Source organism: Acanthochromis polyacanthus, chromosome 7, assembly GCF_021347895.1.
Source record: "Acanthochromis polyacanthus isolate Apoly-LR-REF ecotype Palm Island chromosome 7, KAUST_Apoly_ChrSc, whole genome shotgun sequence".
Classification (NCBI taxonomy): Eukaryota; Metazoa; Chordata; class Actinopteri; family Pomacentridae; genus Acanthochromis; species Acanthochromis polyacanthus.
The window spans coordinates 43,013,838-43,037,047 of NC_067119.1; the positions used below are offsets into that span (position 1 = coordinate 43,013,838).

Below are 23,210 nucleotides of genomic sequence, written 5' to 3' on the forward strand. Positions count from 1 at the left end.
TTGGGATCATTTTCAACCTCGTCCTGGTGAGGAAAATACAAACTGCAAGTATTTGACAAGAAAAATGACGGAATTCTGCCCCCATAAGTTACTGGAAGAAGATCTTCACCCAACAGAAAATGGAAAGAGAATAAAACATTTTTGAAATGAGCTCGTCAGTGGGAAGTTATGGAAAATGACTGGGAGCACCTGTGCTTGTGAAGCGACGGACGGCTGATTATTGAGCGTTGCTGTGCATTGTGTGCCGAAGCAGAAAACAGCCGGGGGTTTCAGTGGCCATATTTTCCCAGCACTCATCTCCTGTGTAATGGCTCTGTGGTTTACAACGGTGCACAGTGGGAGCTCTGAGAAGGACCAGGCCATTTTTACACCTTGCAACCATTAGCTGCTCAGTGGAGGGATTCTTTCAAACCACTTTATGTCCACGAGGTGGGAGGGTATCGATGACAAGAGCAGCTCCCAGGCATGGCAATCATCACGAGGGTGGAAGGACAAAGGAAGCAACACCACAGAGAGAGATCATCATGGTTTTTATTATGCAGCCTCATTTCCCCATCATCAAGTCTCTAATTAATTCCCTCGTGCACACGGAGATAACTCAGGGACCCAGTTGGCTGTGGAGAAAGTGATTGTCGACCTCCAAGTGGGGCAAATGACTGTCAGCTCACCTGCTTTCTTCTTCTCTTCCTCTCTTTCTTCTGCTCATCTTCTCCCCGGGGCCTGCTGCAAGATGAGATGCCGATCCTCATTCACTTAATTCCTGTCATTCACTCCAGGGTAATCAAATATTCACCTTGTTCCTGGTATGTTCCTGGTATGTTCCTGATCTGTATGTTCCTGCTGAAGGCCAGTTCACATGGATGCCACTTGGAGTGCAAAAACGGTTTAGAATCCTATGGAATCACCAGTTCTGAACCGATTATTGCTAAATTTTGGTGTAGTGTTCAGGCAAACACAATGTGATTAAACTGGTAACACAAGCAGTACTTCTGCTGTCTCTGTTAAAGACACTGAGTGCTCAGTCAAAGTGCAGAGGAGGAAAGTGCAGAAAAAGAGAGTAAATGGTTGAATTTAGAAGGTCCTACACAACAGCAGCAGTTCATTAGTATTTCTGGGATGTCTTCACTAAGGGACGTGTCTTGGCTGAAGGTCAGGAGTTATAGTAAAACCGTCTAATGTGTGCTTTAGGTCATTGTGTTGTACCACCCAGTTTCTCCTAAACTTCAGGTTTGTCCTGCTGCCCTGACATTCTCCTGTGGAAAAAATCTTACTATTTGAACTGTTGTTGAATTATTCATAGGACATCTGGTGTAGAGCTAAGATGCTTCCTGGTTAGGTGTTGGTAGTGGCGTGGAGTGGCTTTATCCTCAGAAATGTAACATTTTAAAGTCATTTCATTTCATTTATCCTTTTCCATGGTAATGCATAAAAAAATCAACAAATGGATACAATTTATAAAGCTCAGAATACACACATCCCATGTACAAGAACAGGAGTAGGATGAAGAATAAGTCTGCCAGAAAGTCCAACTTTTGGTGTGTCTGTCCACAGAACGTTGTCCGAGAAGTGCAGTGGAATCTGGAGGTCTCTGCAGGAGTCTTTCCTGGGTTCCTGTTTATTCCTCTGAGTTTCACTCTGTGCTCTTCTTGTGATCATTACAAGTGTCCTACTCTTAGGGAGAGTAGTGCAGTCCTGAACACATTCATTATTCTAGTTGTAACGATATATTCCAGGGTCTCTTTCCTTATGATGTGTCCACGAAATGTTGTTTGTCGTTTCCTAGTTTTGTCCAGCAGCGTATAATTTGTGTTTCATGTTTTTAAAATGTCTTCATTGGTTATTCTGTCCGTATCAGATAAAACCATGTAAAACCATGTCTCTGCTGCAGTGATTCTGTTTGACATTTTATTATTTATGCTCCCAGATTCACATCCATGCATCAGAACTGGTAGGATGGAACAGCTGAGAGTCCTCAGATGGATGCTAATTGATTTTCTTATTTGTCAGTATATTTTTCATTTTCATAAATGCTGTTTTTGCCATCGCTGCTCTGCATCTGAGGTCATCCATGAACAGAGGTATCTGACACGATAAACCCGCTTCAGAATTTCTTAGGGTTAGATAAATAAGGATTAGTAGAGTTAGGGTAACCTTACCCCTACTAACCCTGACCCTGTTTATGTTAAAACCTCTGATGGATGCTCCTGGTAAGCCCAGTAGATACCATAAACTTAATTTTAATTATGTGCCATTTTCATTATGTGTGCAGATTTTTTAAAACTAATTTGTGAACACAGAGTTAAACGTTTAATATACCATAATCTATGCTGTATAGTTTTGTTGTCACCACTTTCATATAGTTTACATCCTTAATGGAGCAGCGATGCAGGAGAAAATCGTGTGTAGGTGGATTTTTGTACTGCAGACAGGAGCTTCCTACAGTCATTTACTACAACACACAACACATGCAACCCTCCTGAAATTTCATCCAAAATCTTTTTTTTCCTTCATGTTGAACTATTAGATGTAAATCTCTGCAGAACTCTAGTATTGTACAGTAAAATTGTTTTGGACAGGTGACTTCTTCCAACACATTCGACACAGACAATCATAAGCTGCAGCATGCTGCAGCGAGCGAGGCTGTTTATCACGGAGAGGGAATTAACTTCAAAGGGATTTGAAAACGTCCATGTGGAATGTAGGCTCCAGGATGAATTATGCATGAAAAATGCTTCACTGGAGTAATGTGCTGACACAATTTGTCACACTCTACAGGAATACATAAGTTGCAGCGTAGCCTTGTTGGAGGACTTGAAGCAGTCAGGTTGTGTTGTGGCTCTGGGCCGTTGGAGGTTGTGCAGCTGTGTAACCGACACCGACGGCACTGTGAATTACTTATGAGATCCTCTTCACCTTCACAGAGCTGGGAGCCTTTTTATACAGTAGCTGGAAAAATGTGACTGTTGACTTAAATGTGAGCGTGCAGAGTGGCTCAGTGGCGCTGGTTTGAGGCCATGTATCATCCTCCAGCTCTTCTAAAAGCCCGTCCGGCTGTCAGTCTGGGGACGATGCACATTTGAGTCCTGACAGTTTGATGGAGAGGAAGGCAAACAGCAGCAAAGATTTTTAGATACTCAGACAAAAATGGGTTTTCTTTGTGTCGCGGCTGAATCCATTTGCACCAAAAAGTCCAGGAGATGTTTTGCTGTCACTTGAGTGATTAATCTGCCTAAAGAGCTCATCAGGAATGTGTGAGATGTGATGCTGTGCTGTAGAGGACCTTTGCTTTGTCATGCAGGGGTGGATAATATGAGGAGACACAACACTCGTGTATATAAAACGAACCACTGCAATGGTTTCTGTTAAGGTCGTCAGAACTAGAGGTGTTCAGTTGTCTAAATTCTGCTCAGTTTAATCAGATCTCTAACCTCTTCCAGAAGTGCTTTAACCATTAGATTGCATTGCTTCTTGAAAACTTTGGGATGCATTTACACTTCTTTGGGTCTCATTGCCTTCTGGTCCACATAAGTGACTCAGTATATCCAGTTATTGAGCACAGAGACGACTGCTGACATTAAGTGACTTCCATGGAGAGAATAACCTGACGGGACCTACGGGTCATACCAGGGTTAGAATCTTCTTTGAGTTAAACATTTGATTTGCTGTGACGGAACACTCCTGTTACCATACATAAACCAATTAACAGAATATTCCTCTCCCTCATGCACTGAGCAACATTTGCTTAAGAAATGCTAATCTGCATTAAAGACTGTTCGTCACTAAGCTTTTTACTGACATCAAAGTACCGTACAGCTGGCACAGCGCGGGTTTGACAAATGATGATAACAGGCATGAAAATGGCAAGACTAATGCATTTGTCACTAAATATGATTGGACTAAACCAGACATCTTATCTGTCTTGTTGGTCCATTCACTGATTCAGAGGCTTTAGAATGAACCCTCAGTAGTCGTACACCTTGCCTAGCTGGAGACGGGATGCTTCAGTGTGAAGACATCCCTGACTCTGATCAACAGGTTATGTTCATCAAACTAAACTTTTCTCAGTTGCACCATCTCTTCTTCTCCTATAGTCTGAGTCTGCTGCCAATTTTGCATCACTGATTTTTCAGCATATGACAAAAACGTTGTATTTCACTCATTTCATTGATTGTTAACGTGGCTGACTAGAAGTCAAGAACTTGTTTAAAATTTGCAGCCACAGTGTCACAAAGACTAGAATTTATTAGACTATTAGAAATCAGCGTATTTGACTAATTTATCACAAACACATGGAGCATCTCTAAAATCTAAGGGCTTGTGGGGTGGTTGTAGCAATCATTTTTCACTGAAAACCTTCTCATTCATCTAAAGAAACACATACTTAATGGCCATGGGAGGGAACCGTACATCGCCCATGCTGGCACCAGCTTCAGTCTGTCAGTTAGTAGTTCTTGAAAATCACTTTTGTGAAACAGGCCCGAGGTCAGCAGTGTTACCGACCGTGGTCCCAGAAGCCATGAACTAGTCACAGAGTGTTGGAGTGATTTGCTGCAATCAATATGATCCCAGGAGTCTCCAACTCTTCAAGTATCTCCTGCTGCTAGTGCCAGATACCACAGTGCACCTTCAGAGGTTATTAGGCTCACTCCTGTAGAATCACTCCTGTAGGATTATGAAGACCACAGACTGGAGGACCATCAGCAGAAGTCTCAGAGGTGTTTCCATCCAGCTGGAGGCTGCAGAGTGACCTCTGGTGTGATGAGGTGCTGAATTAAACAAACAGAACTCATGAGACCTCCATGTTGGAGTGCTTGCAGCTGCATCAAGTCAAATATGACTTGATGAACAGGTGGTGCAGAACACCTGAAAGGAGAAAACAAACTCGCTCTGTGGGAGATTCAGCCTGATTCTGAATGCAAAGTCATTTGAGCAGGTTTTACAGCAATGGAAGCATCAGATGGCTTCATTCATTCATCCATTCATCCATTCATCCATCCATCCATCCATCCATCCATTCATCCATTCCTTCATTCGTGAATGACCTACCGTAGGGGGAGCAGTGAGTCAATCACAAGCCAATCCAATGAGCTTCAGGAAAGTAGAAGGTTCCTCAGAGGTGAAGGTGAAGACATCTTCCAGTCATTGTTGAGGGAAACACCTGGTTTTGTGCAGGTTTAAACTTCCAACAACAAACCTGGAAGAGTTTTCAGACACAATCCTCAAAGAACAAACTCACAACCTGCAGTATAAACCTTACTTAGCATCTGTTGTTTTTCATCTTCAGCATGCTCACTGACCTGTTGGCGTTTACATATGAATGGTTTAAATTACAAAAAAAAAATCTTGTAAAAATCACAGTGTGCTCAGTCCAACAAGAGAAAATCACTGTAGGATCAGGACCTTAATTCCACAAGTTGACTGAATAACGGGACCTCCTCATCAGCAGCTCTGTGCTCCTCAGCGTTTCATTTAATAGATATATTGATTGATTGATTGATTTGATTTTATTAAAGTGTCATGCACATTTGTGCCCAGCCCACATGGGCTTACAAGACACTAACAAAAAAGGTAGTGTCTACAGATACGGACCCGTACCCGTAGCCTGTGGCCTACGGATACGGCACTTTCCCTTACCATAAATATTAATGAGACGTACACGAATATTAATGAGCCGGCTGATGAACGCGCTTTGTGATTGGCTGGTAATCCGACGTACATAAATATTAATGAGCCGGCTTGGTAATCCGAGTGATGAAGGCGCTTCCGTGATTCGAGGTGAATCTGCGTGCCGAGCCTGTCATGTCAGTCATCTGCTGTTCTCTTTTCTATCATGCATAATGTCTTATAAATATCATTATCTGACTTTTTCACGGACAGCGATTTGGGGTTTGAAATCAGCACTACTATTAAAAATAGCAAAACTTTTTATTCACGTGACCCTGTTCTAATAAAGCACAAATGGCAAACAAAACAAATGGCGGAACTAACAGCCAGCAAACGAAAAGTATTTTTTTACCTTCAAAAGTAGCGACAGACTATTACATATTAACAACCTAAACAAAACCCTGACGTATTTTCTACGTCTGTCAACACAGACACTGTCACAGTCACTTTAATGTTAGCGGACTCTGTTGAATGGCTAAGTTACATCACCACAAACAAATCTCACAATATCACAGTAAATCGAATTTGTGTTTTTTTTTAATTCATGCCGAATTAAAGAGCTGCTCCTCACCATTCACGAGTGTTTGTTTCATATTCGACATCCTTAACTTTATCTTGTAAATTAGCGTTCGAAATTAAATGGGAACATTTGCAATGGAGTTCGTCAGCCGCTTCCACCACTGAACGCGGTAAACTAATTAATAGGAACTGGACTTCAAACAATTTAGACACGGCGTCTAAAAACGTAAAAACATTGTCTGAAGTGTGAGAGGAGACGGTGTATTTTTAGTTAAATTATACAATGTTCGCCGTCAAAGTCATTCATATAAACTGCCTGTAATGTGCAGCAAATAGTAGTTAACCGGCGCCAGCTCTTCAGTGACCTTAACGGGTCCGTACCTCTAGTACAGATGCTACGGGTACGGGTCCGTACCTGTAGCATCAACCAACAAAAAATACATAGTGTGGCTGCAGACCACAACTTATAAACAAGAATCATATTAGACTGGATACAACAACCTTTGCCTTCTCTCCCAGGCTTTACATAGATACTTGGCAATGGAAAACACATGATTTTTAAAAAGGTAACTCAAAATAGAACTTTCTGTTTGCCAAAAAATATCGGGATCCAAGCATTCATCAAACAAAATATTTCTTAACTCACAATAACAGGGACAATAAAGAACAAAATGTGGCTCATCCTCTACCACGTTAAGGTCACACAGCGTACATAGCCGTTGTTCTTCAGGTAGACCTTTATACCTACCAACTTCAATTGCCAGAGGTAACGTGCCAGTTCTCAACTGAGCACATAGGGATCTTTGTTTTCTCGATAAATGTAACAAAATATAGTTTTCTGTTTTATAATCTTCCTTAAAGTGAATATAATGTTTTAACTTTGTTTTTTGACAAATGTCATATAAGATGACATTTTCCACATTCACCACAGTCTGACAGAAACACATTTATCTCTGGTGCAGAAGCAATTAAAACATGAAGATGAAAGGAGGATTGGCAAGTTCTGTCAGTTTTATTGACTTTATTCTTCTTGGCTACATCTACACTTAAAGCAGAAGGAGGTTAATAAATTCGATTGAAAGCCCATTTATTACCTTCTTTATGGCCCTCTGCTTGATTATACAGGAGCCATAGTAATGATTTGTGCATTTGTACACCTGCATCTTTCTTGCACAGATGCTTGGTGTATTATGGTTCAGAGATATAAGAGCTAAAAAAGGTGTATTGCATTTTGTTGAGGTTTAAATCAGTTTGTATGCATTGTATTCATGCTCTGCCAGTAACATAAGCATGACAGTTTGCTGTGTGCAGATGCTTTGTCATCACAGGACAGAAACAGCAGGAGGTTCCTTCTACAGCACAAACTGTGATTACTCTGCTTAGTTCACCTGAAGATAACATACAATTCCCATCGCACTGACACTGGAAACCACACTGATTATGTGCAGCAAAAATAAAACAACAGGAACGACGCTAACCATCAATCTGTCATGTTTCCCCGGTTACGCTGTCACCGTGTATCCCATCAGGGCAAACTGCAGGGTTCCTCTGCATTCATTTCCATCCGTGCTATTAAACCACAGGAACGCTGCTGTTCTCAGAAACTTCAGCCTTTGGCTCGTCTGGCTCCTCAGTGGGTTGAGTGATTGAACCTGCGAGTACATCAGTCCTGCTAGCTGAGCAGAGATGAGGACAGCACCATGATAAACTGATAAGATTGGTCCAAGCTGCTGGACCGAAACATGAAAGGTTCTCCACTCACCTACTCAGTCACAGCAGTGGGGATTAGATGGCAGCCTTCTAACGCTGGACGTCAGCACGGAAAACAGACGGCTTTGTTTGATATGCGAAAAAGAGAGACGGGTGGGAGAAACATCTTGCTGTACTGCTATGTTTCTCTACATGTTCAGTTGTACAGTCAACATATTGTTCACATGTACAATCCTTATTATTGCCTTTATAACTCAACTGTTATAGCTTCAGATGTTGTCCTAATTGATCATTACATGGCTGAAAACAATCATCTCTAAGGCTACGTTCACACTGCAGGGCTTAATGCTCAATTCCGATTTTTTTGTGAAATCCGATTTTTTTGCGAGTTCATTCACATTTCCAATTAAATAGGAAGGTCAAGAAGGAAGAGAGCCAGGATTTTGGCCCTGGTGTTTTGTGGGGCAGAGGCAGCAACGTCTGTCCAGAGAACTGTGTGGGTGTGATAGTGATGTGAGAGGCTTCACAGATGCAGACTTCATTCCGAATTTTAGAATGACAACGGCTACCTTTACCTACATATGTGAGTGCCTCTTTTTAACACTCTCACGGCAAGACACACGTCTTCAGCAGCCCGAAGACGTGTTTTTCTTGAACGCAGAATAGTGACGTTTGTCGTGTACCAATGACGTATAGGTCAGATAAATGCGACCTGGCCGTTCAGACTGAAGTCGCATGGCAAAAGATCCGATACGTATCGGAATTATGACCACATATCCACGTGGCCTGGGTCGCATTTGAAAAAATCGGATCTGTGTCGTTCAGACTGTCATGAAAAGATCAGATACAGGTCGCATAGGGGCAAAAAAATCGGATTTGGGTCACTTGAGCCTGCAGTCTGAACGTAGTCTAAGAGTCACTTTCATGTCAGTTATAGTTGAGACTTGAAACTACAGGAAGAAAAAGTTCTTCCTGAATTATTTAATCTTAAGGTTCATGACAAATGTAACAACAAAAACCCTCAGAGAGCTCAGTCCTCCTCCAAGGCTGCTCAGTCGGATCATTTCCTGTAGCTGAAGTCTTGAAAAAAAAAAAGTCAGAAATCACAGCACCAAATGTGTCCATTCAATATAGATGTACCTACATACTAAATGACCTTCCTCTGAGCACAGGTGTGTGTTCTGCATGTGTACGTTATGTACAGATACCGGATCACATGACCTAAACATGTAGCGGGAGGCGGGAATTGACGGGACTCAGAAACAGCCCCACAGTTTAATCATCTGTTCCTTGGATCATTTCTGATGGATAAGTCCTGATAAGTCCTCAGAGGTGGATTTGTAGTAGGATCACAATCAGCTGATGTAGTGTTCACTGGTTGTCATGGTTACAGTGACGCTATGCTGCTATCTATCAATGATACAGAAATCTTTAATAAATCCATGGATCCAGACTATAAGCTGCATCACTGCCACAATCTGATCACTTGGTCCTTGTGTCGTTTCTGACCTTCCCTTGAAATTACATCAAATCCATTAGTTTGTTTCTGAGTAATGTTGCTGACAGACAGACAGGTAAGTGTACACTGATTGTCACATAACTCTGCTGTTCCTTGGCAGAGTAAAGACACACTTACAGATTTATGCAACAAACACTCAGCTACAGCAGCTGCATGACAGCTACACACTCCTAAAGGTGGAGCTAAATGTTCTCCAGATGTGCTGCTGATGTTTCCATGGACATGCACAGGTGCTGGTCTAACACCTACTGCAGACAATTTTGGGCCATCAACCAGCTGCAGCAGTTTAAAATAAATAAAAAAACATCCAGATTTACTATGCAAAGCTCATCTGCTTTGCATTGTGTTGCTGCTTGAGGCTGGAAAACTGAAGCAGCTCCTATTTTTAGTCCTCCTCTGCAGTGACACTAATGATAGCTCACTCTGAAACACAACAGTGGCATGAAACAATGGAATGTCGCATTAAATGACAAGCTAGTTGCCCTCCAGAAAAAAAAAAAACACATTAGTGTTTTCTGACCTGAGCTCAGGTTGTATCAGTGCTAGCTGCTACAAGGATGGATGATCTTTGTGATCTGAAACTGAACTGTTGAGGTTTAAGTAAGGTACAAAAACCTGCCAGAGCACATCTGCAGGAACAAAAGTCTGTATTTAGCAAGACATTTGTAATTGTTTACTTCATTATTTTGAGTAATGGAAAGAAATGCAGAGTGACTCTATGATTGTTTAGTGTCTGTTTGTGACTATTTAAACTACTGTTCAAAAGTTTGGGGTCATCCAGACTATTCCATGTTTTCCATTAAAACTCCCACTTTTATCCATGTGCTAACATAACTGAACAAGGGTTTTCTAACCATCAATGAGCCTTTCAGCACCATTAGCTAACACAATGTAGCATTAGAACACAGGAGTGATGGTTGCTGGAAATGTTCCTCTGTACCCCTATGGAGATATTCCATTAAACATCAGCCGTTTACAGCTACAATAGTTATTTACCATTAACTATGTCTACACTGGATTTATCATTTATTTCATTATGATAGTGTAGGTACTGTAGTTGTTCACTGTCTGTTTGTGGTCTTTTTGCATCCTTTCATGGCTGTTTTGGCCTATAAGAGCATAATCTAGTTTAATTAACCAACTCTTGTGTTATAGAGTTAGGAGTACTGACAGAAATGTGATGGACATGTCAATAAATTCAATAAATATCTGTCGGCCTTGCTGTTTGTTGTTCATCATCCTTGAAATGTTTGACCAATATATCAGTTAGAATAGTGACTTACATTCTTCACTGTAAAGTATTCAAACAGTGTTAACTGATATGGTAAGTACCACAGCGACTCTGAAGAGACTTGATGAGGGTAAGAGGATTTTTCTTTTTATATGCCTAAGCTACTTAGTTAAGGACTGGAGGAAACAGGAAGTAAGTTGTGTCCAGGGTTTGGTGACCCAGCATTTCACTATTCCCTCTGACAGAAAGCAGTAAGAATTACTCCTGGAGGCCTCTGCCACATTAAACTAAATCATGTCTTTCATTGAGACTTACAGGAACAACCGATGCTGTGGTTGTTCTCTGTCCTTTTACCTTCACCCAGCTGGTTGGGGCCGACAGATGTCCTCTTTGAGCCCAGTACTGCTGGAAGTTTCTTCCTATCGCACAGTTTGGGTTTGTTGGATATAAAACTGTATAAACAGGGTTTATTCAGGAATTCAAGATCTGAATTTACTACCTTTCACAACTATTTTACTACCTCCAAAACATTTTTTACTACCAACATATGGCAAGCCGTTTTAACATTTAATGCCCAGACTGGATATTCGCTACAGATATCTGTAATTCAATTCTTCCTTGTCGAAAAGAACGTTAAAGATATCAACAACTCTATTTCTCCTATCCGTAATTATCATTTCAGATATCCACAAATACATTCTTCCTCGGAGAAATGATGTCACTTTTGCCATTCATGTGTATGGGTTACGTCATTGCGCCTATCCGTAATTCAGTTGCAGATATCCGCAATATGAGTTACGGATATCTGCAACTGAATTGCGGATATCCATAATTCCAGTTGCAGATATCTACAACTGAATTACGGATAGTCAAAATTCCAATTCGAGATATCTCCAACCCCTCCTCAATTACAGATATCTACATGTTCCTTTATGGCTATCCATAACTCAGTTTTGACTAGGCGGAATTCGTTGTAGATATCTTAAATTAAAGTAATGGCTAGTCAAAATGACGTTGTAGATATCTCAAATGGGAATTGCGGATAGGCAAAACTTGATTGTAGATATCTAAAATTATGTTAGAGATATCTTTAATAGATTTTGATAGAGATATCTAAAACTGGAGATATCTGTAATTACAATTCTGCCTAGGCGAAATGTAATTAAAGATATCTTGAATGACAGTTTTGACTAGACGAAATGACGTTGCAGATATCTGTAATGTCGTGCTATTAGTCCTCCCACTTTCAGGCGGAAAGCGGTGAAATGCGTGATTTGAACTTTTGACGCCTTTTTTTGACGCCTTTTTTTGTCTGTCGCGGCCATGGCCTCCCGGCTGGACAACGTTTCCCTTTTTGACAGACTTTTCAGTACAACTACCCATGCTCAACAGGAACTGGCAGCAAGAGAAACGGATAATATTGTGGATGCGACGAGACGGCTATTTCGCCGTCAGCCCCAACTCCTTCGGAGTAAGTGTTGCCAGCATAGGCTACATACCACCGAACTAGCAAGGTAGCAAAAGCGCGGCTAAATTCATTTCATTTTTCTGGCTATAATTAATTCAATAAATAGCAATCAAAGTTCCCAATCTCTGCTCTCTGCTCTCTCCCTCAGGTCTCTGTTTCTGCTGTTGCCTTGGTGCTGCGTCTAGCGTCTTAAAGGGACAGCAACATGCGTTCTATGAGTTGCTGGTTTACTGTGTGGGTTGCATTCACATCTATATAAATGTCTTTTAATTGTGTACGAACTGCCCTTTGCACCACTGTATGGTGCACACTGTCACTATGCACATCTTCAGTGTATAGGAAATGTAAATTTTGTATTTCTATTTTGCTTTATATTGTACTCTATATCTTCATGTAGTTTAAAACTTACATGCCTCTTTACCATACTTATCTCTCCCCTTTTTGAGCTACTGTTAATGCCAATTTCTCTTGGAGATCAATAAAGTATCAACCTGATGGACAGGTTTGATTGATCTATGTATCATGTCTTGTTTTCATTTTTACCTTTACCTAACACTGCAATCTCCCCATGGGATGAGCGTGGTTGTGGTGTGAGCATGTGGGCCTGTGTGCCTGTACAGGGCTGATGATGGTTGGACGCTCATCCCATTCGGCCGCATATGGATAAATAAACAAAATTATTATTATTATTTTTGCCTTTTTATTGTGATGGTGGCAGTGAAGAGTGACAGGTAAAAGGGAGAAGAGTAGGGGCAAGACATGCAGAAAAGGATCGCAGTTAAGAATCGAACCTGAGCCGCTGCACATGGAGCGCCTGCTTAACCCGATGAGCTATACATGGAGCTACCAGGTGCCCCGTAAGTAAAATTATTTAATAAATACCAGCGCACCGACCCAAACGACCGAATGAAATAACGTTCAATCCGCCCCTGCCTAAAATAGAGCAACGTCATTCCGACGAGTCATAGTGACGTTTAAGATATCTTTAACTTACATTTCGCCTAGTGGAAACTGAATTACGGATATCTGTAATTTTCATTTAGGATATGTGACGCGTTTCATGACGTTTCAGTTACGTCATTAGAGATATCCGTAATTCAGTTTCGACTAGGCGAAACTGAGATTTAGATATCTCTATCTGTCCTTTCGGATAGTCAAAATTACGTTATGGATATCTTTAATGAATTCTCATCCAAGACAAAACACGGGAAAATATAAGTGCACCCTGTTTTGACCAAGACATCAGACATGTCATGAATATTCAAACCTGCTTCCAGATGAAATAGGATATTTGTTTTTTTCAAAGGATATAAACAAAATGCAATGACTTTTGAATTTTATGAGGCAATTTTTATTGCAATTTTGCCAGTTTATCCACAAAATGCATATTTCAGAAATAGATTCAACCAATTTTGAAAAGAGACAGCTGGGAAAACAAGGCAAACTGTAAATGAGAAAAATCATCAGTATGACCCAAAGTTTGTGATGGGAGTAAATTCACTCATCTAATTTGCATATTATGACGTCACCAGGCGGCGGACATATGGACATAACTTTATTGATGTTTATCGATCAAGATGGCATTGTTTGGCTCAGAATTTGTCAGATCCCTGTCTCCACGATACCCTACAGACTCATCAAAATGTCTGATCCACTTGTGAAACTCTTCCTCATCTGTCAAGCAAACCCAGCTATCATCACCGTCATTTACGACGAGGCCCTGAACGCCACTGCAGCCTCTACCGTTATTATCAGTGTATTTTCTCCAGCGTCTGCTGCTATTTCCGCGTTTTTTTCCCAACCCCCGCTATCCCTCTCATTATTAGCGGTGTTCTGACCACTCCAGCTACACCCACCACGTCCCTTCCTGCCCCCCCGAAGCAAAGCATCGGCTCCACTATGTGCTGCTCGTGGACTGTCATGGCGCACCGACTCGCTGCCGTTACGCACAGACGCAGCGGCACTTTCTGTTTCACTGGACGACTGAACATCTTCATCAGAGGGTGAATATTCCTCTTCAGAGTCTGAGTAAGCCATTATTTGACAAAGTACTTTGTCAGCGTTGACCAGACCTCTCGGTACCGTGAGTTTTCTCGCTCTAAAATGCGCCGTCCTGCGCTCTGTTACGCTCCGACTACGCGTCTCGTCTCCTCGGTTTTGCGCAGATCAGACCTGATCAGAGCGACCACTGCTGGCACGTATGTTTCTTTTTTCATATATATATATATACACATATTAATTAAACGAACGAACCAGCATCAATGGAAATGTCATTATATATTAAAAAGGTGATGAAAAAATTACTACCAAGTGAAACTGCATTTGTTACCTTTTACTACCTTTTACTGGCCTTAATTTGAGCTCATTTCATTTACTACCTTTTACTACCTTTTACTGCCCCGCGGATACCCTGATAAAATACTCACTATGTGAAGTGGAGAGAGTTCCAAGCCAGGAGCTTCATCCAAGGGCAGCAGTAATGGTGACGAGAACATGTTCCAGAGAGAGTACTGGATGAACCAAGATGGAGAGATGAAGCCAGAGAAAAGGGTTTCTCCTTGAGTCCTGAGTAGTGGAACCAACTGAGGGACCAGATTTCAGAAATTGACAATGCCTTTAGGAGAGTATAAGCATGTTATCTGTTGAACTTATGTTGGCTAAGTCTGAGATGAGTTGAAGTGATGTATTTTAACATCTGCATGCAGCATTGCTGTGACTGTAGGAGAAAATTCTCTGATTGAATCAGCAAAGACTGTTTTGGAGGAAAATAAGGGAGAAAGGTTTCCAGACTCAAAGGAGAAAGTTGGTGTAAAATGACTGGTATCTTGGTTCTGGGGGCTGCTCAGTGGCGTAGTGGTTAGCACTTTCACCTTGCAGCTAGAAGATCCCTGGTTCAAATCCCGGCCTGGGCCTGGGATCTTCCTGCATGGAGTTTGCATGTTCTCCCTGTGCATGCGTGGGTTTTTTCCGGGTACTCCGGCTTCCTCCCACAGTCCAAAAACATGCTGAGGTTAATTGGTTACTCTAAATTGTCCGTAGGTGTGAATGTGAGTGTGATTGTGTGTCTGTATATGTAGCCCTGTGACAGACTGGTGACCTGTCCAGGGTGTCACCTGCCTTCACCCGAGTCAGCTGGGATAGACTCCAGCACCCCCCATGACCCCAGTGAGGATAAAGCGGTGTATAGAGGATGGATGGATGGATCTTGGTTCTGCTCATTTCTACTGGTTCTGAAAACACTGAAGTTATTACTACAATTTAAGATCACATCAACATTAGTAAACAAGCAACACTTTATTGAGAATATGTGATCTTTTGTGTTTATTAATGGGCAGCAACAGAACACTTGACTGTTTCCATTTGTCTCTGTGCTGTTTTAGCTTCGTTTATGATGAACCTTCACTGATAGACCTTCACTGATAGACCTTCACTGGTAGACCTTCACTGATAGACCTTCACTGATAGACCTTCACTGGTAGACCTTCACTGATAGACCTTCACTGGTAGACCTTCACTGATAGACCTTCACTGATAGACCTTCACTGGTAGACCTTCACTGATAGACCTTCCCTGGTAGACCTTCACCAAGGGCATCAGTTTGTTTTTAAAAGTGGGGGGGATGGAGACCACAGCACTTTGAGAAAATGTCGAAGAACGGCGGCAAAATGCTACAAGCTGGGCTCGAACTCATAACCACCGCACCAAAAGTAGAGGCTCAACCTGTTGAGCTATCGGTACATACAGGTAGAGGGGTCTGTGGGCCGCTATAGTACTAATTCTCCCGGGCCGAAATTTTGCCCCTGCACGCCTCTGGTCGGAGCTTCCACTTGGCACGGGCGCAAATTTAGCATCTGCACGGTTTTTTTAACCTCAAGAAGGTGTGCTGCATGTCTGTGCAACTCTCAGCCGAGTGCGGATGGTGTGTTCAGGGAGCGTCGGAATTTTCTATACTGCTAAAAATAACTGGGTTTACAACGGCTTACATGTGAAGAATTTGAATGTGTTGGAGACAAAATGACCCCTGACAAAAAGTGGGGGGGACACGTCCCCACCGTCCCCCCCTAAACTGACGCCTATGACCTTCACTGATAGACCTTCAGTGGTAGACCTTCACTGATAGACCTTCACTGGTAGACCTTCACTGGTAGACCTTCACTGATGAACCTTCACTGATAGACCTTCACTGATAGACCTTCACTGGTAGACCTTCACTGATAGACCTTCACTGATGAACCTTCACTGATAGACCTTCACTGATAGACCTTCACTGATAGACCTTCACTGGTAGACCTTCACTGATGAACCTTCACTGATAGACCTTCACTGATAGACCTTCACTGGTAGACCTTCACTGATAGACCTTCACTGATGAACCTTCACTGATAGACCTTCACTGATAGACCTTCACTGATAGACCTTCACTGGTAGACCTTCACTGATGAACCTTCACTGGTAGACCTTCACTGATGAACCTTCACTGATAGACCTTCACTGGTAGACCTTCACTGGTAGACCTTCACTGATAGACCTTCACTGGTAGACCTTCACTGATAGACCTTCACTGGTAGACCTTCACTGATAGACCTTCACTGATAGACCTTCACTGGTAGACCTTCACTGGTAGACCTTCACTGGCAGACCTTCACTGATAGACCTTCACTGATGAACCTTCACTGATAGACCTTCACTGATGAACCTTCACTGATAGACCTTCACTGATAGACCTTCACTGGTAGACCTTCACTGATAGACCTTCACTGATAGACCTTCACTGGTAGACCTTCACTGATAGACCTTCACTGATAGACCTTCACTGGTAGACCTTCACTGGTAGACCTTCACTGATAGACCTTCACTGATAGACCTTCACTGATAGACCTTCACTGATGAACCTTTCCTCTCTGTTTCTGTCCTACAGTCTGAAGAACCAGATCTGTGTCCAGTGAGCGTGGAGGAGGATAAAAACCAACCACTGGATTGATGTCAGACAAGCTGTGGTCAGCTTGCCCTGCTTTTTCTGCCTCTGCTCTGCTTTTATTCTCCTCAGCATCATTTCTTTTTCTCTTTCTTTCTCTCTCCTGGCGTCATTCTGTCTGTTTGGCCCTACAGAAGAGGGAAATAAAGCGTTTTTTGTGACACTAGCACTGCATCAACTCTCTCACCGTCAGTGTAAAGTCCATTTAAACAGCTCCTCCATCGTCGCTGGTCTCTGTTAAACCATCGACCTGACATTCCACTGCAGCTGTGTTCTGTGTTCTTTTAATCCACTGACAGTCTGTGAGCATTAAAGTGGATCCAAAACACGGCAGCCTTTCTAAAAATGCATGGACTTAATACTTTGGATGTTTACGGCTGTAAGTGGAATTTTTACTTGAGATAGTTTAACCTGAATGATACAGAGGATATTTATTTGAAACTACAAAAGAAGGACTTGTATTATTTAGCATCGTGGGCTTTAACTCTGAGTAACTCACTGTCTTTGGTTCTGTCTGGCACTCAGTGTAACATTCTTCTTGCAGTGGACCTAAAAGCCCCTTGCAGCTTTGAAGGGGTTGATGGCAATAACGGCACTGATTGGACTTGTACTATATGTTGTAAAGGTTTTATACTGAGCAGTGAAGGACTTTTCCCTGGGCTCTGGTAGAGCTGTAAGAAAACCAGCAGAACTGAATGGTATGTCTGCATTTACACAGGAACACAAGTTGGTTTATTTCTTCTTCATTTAAAGAATAAATCTGGTTTATTACAACTTTCAGTGTTTTTATTTTCTAGGTTTTAGGAATTATTAATATTGGTAGAAATGTTGCATTCTCCAAGTTACCTGCTGAGATCTGGGGACACAGTAGCACTAACTTATCAGGTTTATGTGGAAGACACACATAAGACAAACCATGGGTTTTTATGTGATCTAAATCCCTGAACCCCCGCATTTTCCTGTATGGGTCCTGCTAGCAGTGGCAGCAGATTAAACTATTAGCTCCTTCTCCTGGGCCATCCCAGATGGACTATATGTTCTCCACCAATTAACCTCGAGTCCTTTCAGCATAAAAGTGACTTTTTCTCTTCCACCCGATGTCTACAGCTGAAAATGTGCTTGTGTGGAGATACAGTCCCACAGAGAAGGCAGTCACAGAGTCCTGTAGAGACCTATCAGCCCATCTGGGTAATCTGTGGATCTGTCCAAGCTCTGCTGGATGATCCAACTTCTTTCTGTCTGGAAGCAAGTTTGAAACAAGGAGGGAAAGGTTGTATGGAAAAGGCCTAAAGAGGAAGCTAAGAAAAAGCTCCCTGTAAATGTTTGTTTCAGCATTAAAGACAAGTTTAGACTCTCTGTCAGGGAAAGCATTGGATCATTGTATCTGCATTCTCTTCTTTCAGTCTGTTCACTCAGAGCTTTGGAGAGACAACATGAGTCGATCTAGCACCATATTCATGAACAAGGCCCTCTGTTACTTGACCTCCTTCACTTATGACAGTGACCCAGTCCCAACCAGCAAAACCCCATCATGTCAGACTCAGAGGAGCTACCAGCCATCTCTGATGCTGCAGACTGTCACTGACTGCACTAAAGGCCATGACCTCATGAACTGACAACATCCCTCCATCTGCACAAAGCAGAATGTAACACTAAAGGAGCAGTTCAATAGATCTAACCATGAGTTCATTTCAACCATGATCCAGAGGTTGTCCTTCTGGATGCTGCTCCCACCTTGAGGATGCCTTCAGAGTTTGTCCAAACCTAAGATGTTAATTGTATGTCTGCACCATGGTTTGTAGTCTGACGTATGGCTTCATGTTTGATTATTTAATCCATGGGATCTTTGGGCCGTTCATAGTTCTGGCCTCAGATGCAATTTCTCTTCGTAACAAAGTGCTCCCAGATCTACAAGCAAATGAGTTGTTATTCTAACTGACAGAAATGATGTCCAACGCTACACAATAAGACTGAAGGTGATAGACCAAAGTCCTCACAGTGTAAGGAGATGTCAAAAGACATGATCTGATCAGTACGTTCTAAAAGTTCTGTTTTTATTCCTGTGTAATGCAGCATATAAAGTCTACAGTACGTGGCTAGAGTTACAGATTCTTTCATTTCAGTATGGTCTTCATCTCAGGGAGGTGTAACTGGTTGCTTTTGTGAAATTTAACACTGCTGTTGAGAGCTGAACATTCACATGTACTGAATCCATTCCACAATAGAGCCTTGTAGAATGTAGATACGGAACAAAGGACTGGAAAAGAACTGCAACGTTTCACAGAAGAGTTTAAATATTGTAGAGTGTATTATGGAGTAACATATATAGTAACACACACACACACACACACACACACACACAAAGCTTATGTAGCATTCTTGTTTCTTCCATGTGAGGTTGTTGAGGACTAGAACTGATTGCTGTCTTCTGTTGTGGATCAGGTTGTGATATTTGCTGTTTACACTCTGAGTGAAGTCATCTCCTGTCGTTTCCTGTGCTGTGTCGGCTGCACACCTGTGTTTGATCAAAATGTAGCTTTGACTCGTGTCGTTGAAGCGTTTTACTTTGCAGAGATGTCCCAGTTTATTGACAGCTGAAATCACTTGAACATAGAGCTGCAGATTTGTACTGTAGAGGAAGAGAAAATAACCATCAGTGAACATCTGGACTGAACCTGACAGAACTGTAGCTGGCTGATGTCAGAGCCGCCAGCTGATGGGAGACGCCACAATAATTTATAGAAATGTGTTTTTTAATATTGCAAATAAGATGTGCACGTACAATTTGTTATTGCAAGAAAAAAAACTCCACTGAATTGCTTTGCTCATCTTGAGTGATGAGATCTGTGTCCAGATGTTGGATCAGCCATTCTCCTCCATCACAGGATGTCACCTCTCATCACCCTGTAGTCCCCTTGTGCTCTGGGTTATGTGCTCTGTTGTGTCTGAGAAAACAATAAAAGACACTTGCAACTACAGAAACTCTGAGTTGGTTTGTGCTGTTTTTATTATTGTGCTCCTTCATCACTGTTTACAGTAATTAGAGTCTGAGTGTCCCTGATGTAGGTTTTTATCATAACGGAGAGTAACGTCGGCGTGCTGACTTCAACATGTCAGAAGAACAAATCGGTTTTCAATCACCACCTCCTACTACAGAAATGTGTATATTTGATTAGTTTTTCAGTTCCATTCTGCTGCACTTACACTGTGAAAGACTGAATACACTGTAAAAAAAATTAGTAAACAGTCAACCCGTGACGGTAAAAATCTGTACACTGTAAACAGTTTAATGCCGTTTATTATCTATAAATGAATTATAACACTGAATCATCTTAAATAAGGAAATCAGGAGAAATATGAATTCTTGACATTTCCTTACTCGTACACAGTTAATAAACGGAAGATTGCTGTAGTACAGCATAAATGCTGTAATTTTTGCTTTTTTTCTTGAAAAGTATAACATTTTTCACAGTTGTGCTGCTAACAGAAACATGTAATATTTATGAAAACATCGTGATTTTCACATTCATTTCATGTAAATACAGTTTGTTCTGGTCAGGCTGACAGTTTTGCGTTAATATGCTTTAATATCTTTGACAGCTATAACTAATCATTGCTACAAATTCACATATTAAATGTTAAATACATTAACTAATGTGCTGATAATGGGAAAATGCTGTAATATTTATAATAAGTCACACATTGTATTTTATTGGTGTTTTCATGTAAATTTTAAATAAAATAAAAATTTCTTTAAAGGTTCAAAGTTTTTCAACAGTGAAATATGGGATGAAGCACATTTTTAACAGTAAAAATCAACAGTATGAACACATTTCTTTACTGTAAATGAAGGAAATGTTTTACTGTAATTCTACAGCGGTGGTCTGGTGACCGTAGTTGAAGGAATTTTACCGTAAAAATAACTTCTCTATTTTGTATAGTGTAGTGTATTGATCAACAAAGGCCGTGATTTTTGGAAAAAAACAAACAAACATAAAATCCAAATATGAAGTTGAACTAGATTGTGCTTATTTATTCTCATAGATAGATGGATGGATGGATGGATGGATGGATGGATGGATGGATGATAGATGGATGGATGGATGGATGGATGGATGGATGATAGATGGATGGATGGATGGATGGATGGATGGATGGATGGATGATAGATGGATGGATGGATGGATGGATGGATGATAGATGGATGGATGGATGGATGATAGATGGATGGATGGATGGATGGATGATAGATGGATGGATGGATGGATGGATGGATGGATGGATGGATGGATGATAGATGGATGGATGGATGGATGATAGATGGATGGATGGATGGATGGATGGATGGATGATAGATGGATGGATGGATGGATGGATGGATGGATGGTAGATAGATGATAGATAGAGAAAAACGGAATGCATGAAAATTATAAAATAGCTCCAATGGAATTATTCATTATTACTAAATGAATAAAGTGATGGTACAACCCTCAGATCTGCCGATGTTCTCTTGATGACGGCTCTGTAAACTGTTAGACCGTCTGTTAAAGGTAGAACCCTTTTCAGTAAACCTTGTCAGAACTTCACTGGTAAAGGTTCCTGCCTTCTCAGTGTATGAGACATGAAGGTCAGTCAGTCCACAACAGTTCAAGAACTGAATAAATTTCCAAACTCATTTGATCCTCAACAGGACCAGAACCAGGGTTTCTGTCTGAGCAGGAAGTAGAGATGGAGTCTTGAACACTGTAAGCCCGGATAAGTTGAATTTACTTAAAAATGTTAAGGAAACCTGTTACGTTAAAATAATTAAGTAATGTGTAAAGAAAACTTGAGTGCATTTAACCAAAATTGTTAAGTTCAATCCACTAGGTGCCAAGTTGACCTAACTTAATTATTTTTATTTATTTTACTTATTCTACTTAAGTTCAATGCACTAAATACAAAGTTTATTTTACTCAAAATCATTTGTAATATCAATTGTTTAACCCGTTTACCCCACTCAGCATTTTAAGTTGAAGTAAAGCAAAACAGACATATATTCTTTTTCTATTTTATTTTAGAACTTTGTTAAATCACTGTTTACAATGCACTTATTAAAAATTAAATAAACAGTTCAATAAATCTCCATAAAAACTAATAAAAAATGTAAAAAGAAAAAACAAAACACTAAAAAAATATTTTTAAAAAATTACTAATGAGAAATAAAATAAGTACATAAATAAATACAGTGCAAAGGCTCACAGTCTATTGAACATTGTGTTTTGTAGAGAAATCAGATTTATTTATAAAGCACCTTTAAAACAACCACAGTTAACCAAGGTGCTGTACATAGGCATAAACAACAAGATTAAAATAAAAATAATAAAAACAAAGATAAAACATTAACTAGGATAAAAACAATAAGAAGTAAAAGCAGACTGCACAATATAAACAACAACAATAAATAGACTAAACAAACTGGACTGCCCCTCCCAAAAATATATACATGCACATGAAAACAACAAACCTACGTGGTGTGAAATGCCAACGAGAAAAGGTGGGTTTTAAGAAGAGTTTTAAAATTAGACAACAAGGAGGCCTGTCTAATGTGGCAGCTCATTCCAAAGCTTTGGAGCTGCCACAGAAAACGCTCGATCCCCTCTGAGCTTCAGCCTTGTTTTGGGGATCCTCAGGAGCAGCTGGTCAGCTGACCTGAGGGAACGGCTCGGAGTACATGGATGAAGAAGCTCAGAGACATATTGGGGGGCGAGACCATGTAATGATTTAAAAGCAAATGAAAGCATTTTAAAATGAATTCTATAAAGGACAGGCAGCCAGTATAGTGAAGCTAAAATCGGTGAAATGAGCTCAAACTTTCTCGTACCAGTTAAAAGACGTGCAGCGGCATTCTGAACTAACTGTAGACGAGCAATGGAGGACCCACTAACCCCCATATAAAGAGCATTGCAGTAATCCAGCCGAGTGGTCACAAAGGCGTGGATCACTGTTTCAAATTGCTGTCTCTGCAGAATAGGTCTGATTTTAGCCAGCTGCCTTAACTGGAAGAAGCTATTTTTCACCACATCTTTAATCTGATTGTCGAACTTCAGGTCTGTGTCCACTCTTACCCCTAAATTACTAACAG

General features: G+C 41.0%; 1 protein-coding gene and 1 long non-coding RNA gene across 13 annotated transcripts in view; one reads left to right on the forward strand and one right to left on the reverse strand.

Annotated features, from left to right (window-relative positions):
• Positions 1-23,210, forward strand: part of zmat4a (zinc finger, matrin-type 4a) — a 268,548-nt gene that overhangs the window by 229,006 nt on the left and 16,332 nt on the right. Inside the window, exon 7 of one of the 4 annotated variants that reach the window (XM_051951380.1) lies at positions 17,030-20,068. The exons of the other annotated variants lie outside the window; for them this stretch is intronic. Coding sequence (XP_051807340.1) covers positions 17,030-17,057 — 28 coding nt within the window. The 3' untranslated portion in view covers positions 17,058-20,068. Of the gene's footprint in view, positions 1-17,029; positions 20,069-23,210 lie in introns of those variants that run through there. 4 annotated transcript variants of the gene reach the window in all.
• On the reverse strand, positions 14,890-17,014 carry LOC127534925 (uncharacterized). Of its 9 annotated transcripts, XR_007943567.1 has the most exons (5): positions 16,710-17,014; positions 16,584-16,653; positions 16,402-16,471; positions 16,304-16,359; positions 14,890-15,662 (listed from the first exon to the last, which is right to left on the reverse strand). It is a non-coding gene; the product is annotated as an uncharacterized LOC127534925 (long non-coding RNA). The 9 variants fall into 9 exon arrangements; XR_007943572.1 differs by lacking the exon at positions 16,402-16,471 and having other exon boundaries at positions 16,304-16,331; positions 16,542-16,667; positions 16,724-17,014; XR_007943573.1 differs by lacking the exon at positions 16,304-16,359 and having other exon boundaries at positions 16,444-16,471; positions 16,542-16,667; positions 16,724-17,014.